Source organism: Blennius ocellaris (assembly GCF_963422515.1).
Source record: "Blennius ocellaris genome assembly, chromosome: 2".
NCBI lineage: Eukaryota > Metazoa > Chordata > Actinopteri > Blenniiformes > Blenniidae > Blennius > Blennius ocellaris.
Genome location: NC_137651.1, coordinates 2,052,469 through 2,059,825, shown reverse-complemented (window position 1 = coordinate 2,059,825; position 7,357 = coordinate 2,052,469). Strand labels below are relative to the sequence as shown.

General features: G+C 44.7%; 1 protein-coding gene across 1 annotated transcript; it reads left to right on the top strand.

Annotated features, from left to right (window-relative positions):
- Window positions 1-2,665: 2,665 nt before the first annotated feature.
- Window positions 2,666-6,688, top strand: LOC308136320 (ras-related protein ORAB-1-like; the record flags this gene model as incomplete). Its single annotated transcript, XM_080504631.1, has 6 exons — window positions 2,666-2,679; window positions 4,045-4,117; window positions 4,206-4,301; window positions 4,402-4,497; window positions 4,612-4,743; window positions 6,455-6,688. 6 exons carry the CDS (start codon window positions 2,666-2,668, stop codon window positions 6,686-6,688), a joined length of 645 nt encoding a protein of 214 aa, XP_080360757.1.
- Window positions 6,689-7,357: the final 669 nt, after the last annotated feature.

Genomic DNA, 7,357 nt, shown 5'->3' with positions numbered 1-7,357 from the left:
ATTGAATGTATAGATAAAAGTCTTCCATGTATCCAAGTTAAAGGCATTGATTAGCAGTTTTGCTTTCACAAATCAATGAGGTTACATACTTTAGATTTCAGTCCTGTTGAAACCACAGCGCTAAAAACACATACGTTTTGCACTTTTCCTTCAGCATTATATGAAAAGTTTTGAATTGACATGTCAATGTTCTGAAAACAATGTCATTTTCATGTTGGGCCACTCGTGGGTGCTGTTGTTCATTTTTGTAATGAAACCACACACACATGCATCAGAGAACAATCCACTCTAAACATTAACAATGGGAGAACACAGACATTCTAGTGGACAGACAGCCAAAATGGATCGTTATTACAGTGACTGTCAAAATAAAAGCACCAAGTCCAGGAGAATATTGACCGGGAGTCATGACACCGCGGAGGAAACATTTTTCTGATTGTCTCTACTGAGCATGTGCAGAAGTACTAGTTACTACGGCCATGGTGACCAGGACCAGTAGCAACATGTCAGAGAAGTTGTGTTTTCTCCCGTTTCCATGGAGACAGAGTACGAGTGGTTTTGAAACAGGCTGGTACTTGGACTTGGATTTAAAGAACTCCTCCACTGTGCACCAATTTAAAAGAGAATTCAAATGGACAACAATTAAATCCTACAAGCCATAATAATTAAGTTAAATGTGACACTGATTTTGATGAAATCTGATTTGTGTTTGTGAACTGCAACTAACATTTTTGCAGGCTATGAGCTAAAATGCGTTATGTTTAACCTTGATGTGATCCTGCTGTAATTACATAATTTGTGTCTGTGACTGAAGTGAAAATAGTGTAAATTGTGATTCAGTCCATTTTGAAAAAATTTTTTTTCTGTTATTGTGTTTTGAAGAAAGGGGCACCTACTCTGAGTTTGATCTTCTTTGTGCTCCTTTTGAATTATGTAACCATCCAAAGAAAGAAAGAAAGAAAGAAAGAAAGAAAGAAAGAAAGAAAGAAAGAAAGAAAGAAAGAAAGAAAGAAAGAAAGAAAGAAAGAACATTTGTGTTTTCCTCATTTCCATGGAGATGGAATTGTGGGGTTTTCAAAAAGTTGCGTGTTCCCCATTTACAGGGAGATGTAGCGTTTTCAAAAAGTTGCATTTTCCTCCGTGTCCATGGAAATGGAGCATTTTTGAAAAGTCGTGTTTCCCCAGTATACATAGAGATGAAGCTGTTTTGAAAAGTTGCATTTTCGAGAAGTTTCAAAAAGCTTCATCTTGTTCACCATTTTCAAAAAGTTTTCCATTCGCACATGAAAACTTTGTGATGAAGAATAAACATTCCACGGTGTCCGCAAACGCACACAAAGTGGATCTTAATAAAGTTTGCTAACCTTCACATTTCCGTCGGGAGTTTTAGAAACACTGGATCAGAATGTTTGTTGGCTGAAAAGTTTGATGGTTTGTCACACAACACAACAACTTTTCTCAGAACAGTGTGGTGTTTCTTCCTTTTTTCATTTGAACTGTAAATTTTGAAAAAAGTCAGAAACGTTTTAATCGATCCAATTCAAAATCCACTTCGATCAACAATAGTTTGTTTTCTTTTTTTCTCTCCTTTCACAACATGTCGTGCTCCTCGGGTTCCCACCCTTCTCTCTTTGTCATTTCTCTCTCTCTCCCCCCCCCCCCCCCAGTTTTCCCAATTCAGAGCTCCATCGGGGGCTCCATAAAGCCTCCTGCTGACCCGGCAACGCCTGCGCCGCCGCCTCTGCCCCGGCAACGGGCCGTCGTCAGGGCTGCCGACCTCTGACCCCATCACAGCTGCTCAGTCATCACATATCCCACAGTCCCCTGCTCTCCGTGCCGCTCCCGTGACCGGGGGGGGGGGGGGTTCAGTCACACACACACACACACACACACACACACACACACACACACACACACACACACACACACACACACACACACACACACACACACACACACACACACACTGTGTCATTGAGCACAGTGTGAGAGTCTGCTGTTGATATGAACCAGCGGTACCGACTTCACAACAACAACATAGGAAGCAACAGTAACAACTATAACAACAGTGAAAACAACAATTGTGACAACAATATTAACATAAGAAGCAAGAGCAACAACAACAAAAACAACAACAGGAACAGCAGAAGCAGCCATGACAGTTGAACATCTGAGAGACACGGAGGTGAAGATTCTTACGGATGTTTGGAACAGACTGGTGAAGTTGGGTGTGTGTGTGTGTGTGTGTGTGTGTGTGTGTGTGTGTGTGTGTGTGTGTGTGTGTGTGTGTGTGTGTGTGTGTGTGTGTGTGTGTGTGTGTGTGTGTGTGTGTGTGTGTGTGTGCGTGCGTGTGTGTTGTTTCCAGGTGCTGTCCTCAGTGAAACCGGAGCTTCTGGACATTAATAAATAATGCACCTGAAGCAGCTCATCACCGGGCCGCTCACTCCGGCTTGTTCGGCCATTTGCCCTGCGAAGGACGGACACTCCGACACTCCGACACTCTGACACTCCGACAGTCCGACACTCCGACACTCCGACAGTCCGACACTCTGGGGCAGCAAGACAGAGCCCAGCTTCACAGGTCGGAGGCAGTTTTTCAGGTTCACCATCCGGATCCAGGGAAGTTTTGGGGGATTTGTTCAATAAGTCGGAGCGCCGGACCATCATGAATCCTGAATAGTAAGTGGGCTGTTTTCCTGCATATCTTTTCGCTGATCGAAAAGCATATTCAGATGTGAAAAGTCAACAGGAAATTCAAAACCAGAGACTATTTAAACTTACAGCTGAACAGAATACAAAGATGAGTAATCGTTTCCGGCTGTGTGTACTGCTGGCTGATCTGGTGACGGTGCTAATGTGTTAGCTTCTGCGACCAACAAGCTCTTTCCTCTCCAATAATGTTAAAAACATTGAGCACCAAGATTCCAACAGGAAATACATACAGGCCTTTTAGCATTATTGATCAGGCCAAAATACTACAGCTGCCATGCATGAAAAGTTCTGGCTGAGTGTGTTTGGATCAGCAGGCCTCTGGCTGATGGGCTTTGTTGTCAAATGGAACAGATCTGTCCAATTGAAAGTCATATTGACTTCTCATTTCTACTTGGCTATAAGATGTGATAAAACAAAGATGACACCGTAATTGGAGGACAGGTGTCTTTCAGCAGAACCATGTCATTTTGGACAGAATCACACAAACCAACAGTAGTGGCAGATTGGGGAACATGCTAGGCATGACTGAAACACAGCACACGTCAGCAGGTGAATGTCACGGAGAAGAAATGGGATCTCAGCCTCTCAATCTCAGGCCTTCTTTTGCACAACACTGAAAAGGACTGAGGCCGTTGACATTTCAATGCATTAGAACCATTGGTTTGACCGGAGATGGTAGTCAGAAGTCATTTCCACCACATTGTTATCTGATATTATTGCAATACTTACGGTGACTGTCAAAATAAAACTACCAAGTCCAAGGAGAAAATGGACTGGGAGTCATGAAATAGTCCTACTAATACCAGGTCAGCCACCAGGGGGATTGTGAAATCCAATTTATAAAGTCCTATTTTGCTCGAAAGTTGCACAAACTGGAATACTCTACCTCCAGCTTTTGTTGGTTTTAATGGATGGTACAAGACATGGCGGATTAACAACAAAGCTTGAGACACTCAGAAAATAATGCACTTTAAATAACAGGCACTTTACCAATAGGACAATTATTTTGCCATCATTGTCTTTGTTTTATTATATTGTTTGTATGGTTTTATGTGTCGGACAACTGATGGCCTTGTGCTAAATCCGGCTCATTTACTGGAATCCGGTGAAAACTCATGGGATTTCTTGTACATTAATACGAATCGTCCTGCCCTGATAACTTGAATGAGTTGTCGGGTAAACGGGGCTGAAATCAGAGTCGACTTCCGACGAGAGAGGAATCATGACATTAGTGCACAGAAACCTGGAAAATGATCCATCACGTCATGTTTTTTGGCATTACCTGATAAATCTACCAAATAGTGTGTGTGTGTGTGTGTGTGTGTGTTCCAGTGACTACCTGTTCAAGCTGCTGCTGATCGGCGACTCCGGGGTCGGAAAGTCTTGTCTGCTGTTGCGCTTTGCAGTGAGGAAGCAGAAGCACACGCACGCACGCACACACACACACACACACACACACACACACACTGATATGGTCTCTCTGCCGGCTTCAGGATGACACCTACACTGAGAGCTACATCTCCACCATCGGAGTCGACTTTAAGATCAGAACCATCGACATGGACGGAAAAACTGTGAAGCTGCAGATTGTGAGAGCATGAAACGATGAAGAGTACAACTGCATGTCACCTCAACGTGCTTCTGTATCATCCATGTGTGTGTGTGTGTGTGTGTGTGTGTGTGTGTCAGTGGGACACAGCAGGCCAGGAGAGGTTTCGAACCATCACCTCCAGCTACTACAGAGGGGCACACGGGATCATCATCGTGTACGACGTCACCGACCAGGTCGGTGTGTGTTTGTGTCTCTGTCAGAGGAGAAGAAGGAGTAGAAGAAGAAGAAGAAGACCAAGGAGAAAGAGAGGTGTGTTCAGGCCTCGCCCTGCTCTCTCTGTGTCTCAGGAGTCCTTCAACAACGTGAAGCAGTGGCTGGACGAGATCGATCGCTACGCCTGTGAAAACGTCTCCCGGCTGCTGGTGGGGAACAAGTCGGACCTGGTCAGCAAGAAGGTGGTGGACGCCGCCACCGCTCAGGTACGGTCTGAGAGGAGCTCTGCCTCGATTCACTCTCATTCTATTGGCCTCATTCAGCTCAATCCAGTGTGAGACAGTTGGAGCGATCGTAGTTTCTGCTGCAACCTGTAGCCTGTTTCTTTCATTTACACGGAGTGTGTTTAGTTAGAAAATGAAAGACCACAACAGGAAATTCTAACGTGACACGCTGGAGTAACATGCTAGTAGCGAGCCAGTGTGTGTTCGTAGTCTGCAGACCTGATTATTCACGTTCGTCTCCTGCAGTGGGAGAGCCTGTGACTTCTGACGTTCGTTCAAATCCCACAGTGTGTGGGAAGAAGCCATCTTTTTTCTCCCGATCGTTCTTAAAACGTTTCCCACAAGGCATCGGCGCAGGAAACATTTGCGTCCACGCAACACCATAGAAACGACTGAAACTTATGTAGGCCTGTAGCTGGTGCTGTAACTCTGCCACATAAATACACCGGAAATGGAGAATTAGACAAATCCAACATCCCCCGTCGACACGTCAAAGCCGAGGCGGCATTTTCTAATTTCTCCACTCGGGAACATGTTTTTAAAACAACCGATTTTCAGGCTCCCAAAACGCCGCGCCGTGTGGATGACCGGACCAAAACCATGCAGTTACATGAAACGGCGTTGTCGTATGGACACGGCCTTTGTTCCTCTTCACATGATAACGATTCGAATGAAAACGTGTGGCTTGTATGTTTTTGTTTCAGAAAAGTTTCGCTACTACATGACAAGGTTTGGAAAACAAGGACTGGCAGGAAAACTAAAGACAATGTAGTTTCCACGTTGAGCCACTTGTGGGTGCTCTTGGTTGTGTTTGTAATGAAACCACACACATACGCTCAGAGAATGTGAAGTGTTTCCGCCATTTACATGGAGACTGAATATTTGTGCAACGTGTAAGATCAATATGTTCCTCAGTCTTCTTCCATGAATTCTAAATGTGTTGAGACACAAAATATGCAGAAGCTTAACAGGCTCTCCTGAAATCTCTTCTGACTGGATTTATTCAGATTTGATCAGTATAGAATTGCCCCAAAATGCTATAAGTGGCAGAATTTTTGCCCCAGCATAACTTTGAATATCTGTCAGTCGTGAGTGTTCCTGTGTGTTTCTGATGGTGCTGAAGTTCATGGTGACACGCTGGAGTGAATGTGCACAAACATGTTTCTCTGCTTTCTGCTGGTTTTTAAACTCTGCACCACGTCAACGTTGTCAGTTATAGTCCACTTACAGACCAATATTTACTATTCCAGCTCTGATTTTGGTCCGATAATATGTTTAAGATTTGCCTGCGAGAGAAATAAGAATCCTCGTGATGTCTGGCGCCCTCTAAAGGAGGATCTCAGCCCCTGCCGCATGACTTCAGTGTGAAGAACAAGAGGAGAACCTTCTGGTGTTCATTGTGGGAGGAAACTCAAACAGTGGCTCGCTTCTTTTCACTTCAGTTTGAGACATTTCTGCATTTATCTGCTTTAAGACCCCCGGCCGAATAGAAAATAATTGTATTTATAATGCAGAATGAAAAAACCTGCAGAACCAGACTTTTGTCAGGTTGTATTTAGCGCGGTAAAGTTTGTAGAGTGGTGTGAGAAGAGAAAACAGATAGAAATGAAAAGTGCTGTTTTTGCTTCTTGAGTTGTTCTGTTGTTTCCCCCCCCCCCCCCCTACCGACCCCCCCACCCCCCCACCCACCCAGGATCTGGCCTTCTCCCTGAAGATCCCCTTCATGGAGACCAGCGCAAAGAGCTCAGATAACGTGGAGCGGTCCTTCCTCACCATGGCCTCCGAGATCCACAGGCGTCTGTCCAGCGAGGGTGGGGGCATGCAGGGGGAGTCCACAGAGGCCCGATCCCAGAGGGCTAACATCAACAGCGCCCCCCTGTGGCTGGGGGGTGACAAACAGACACAGGAGTCCAGCAACTGCTGCTGAGAGTGGAGATGTTCTTGTGGACACGCCACCGGGTCGCTTCAGAACCCTTCGCTGTGTGTTTCAGATCCACGGCTCACCTTTTGACACCTTTGCTATTTAAGTCAAACCTTTTGGAGAGAAATGTGTTTTTAAGCTTGACTACAATATATTTTTGAATGAAATCTATTTGGGGCTTTTGTGCTTCCGAACAAAGTGATTGATGACTCAGCCAGTGAACAAACAGGCCAGAGGAGGAACCAACCAGGGCAAAGGGCTTCGTGACATAAACCTGTCCAGTGAAATCTGCAATATTTAACCTTTCAGAAACAAAGTGCTTCATTTTAAAGTGAGATGCTGGCACGTTTGAGCTTGTCGAATCCATGAATTCACATGAATGAGCCTGCCAGTCGCCATCATTTCAGAGGCGATGGCTCATATTTTATCAGTTTTTCTTGTGTTTTAATGTTTGCTTAAGTCAATAAAGCGTTCATCCATCTTATTTTCCCTCCTTCTGGCAGCTCCATGTCTAACATCCTTGATCCAACATATCTATCATATCTACCTTCACATGTCTACACCAGTTCAGCCTAAAAGTGTAGCGTGCTCCCAGTATTCACACCGAACACGAACGGAAGTGGATTTCACAGTCACACACAGGAGTGTTGTAGGTTAAGACAAGTCAAGGTATTT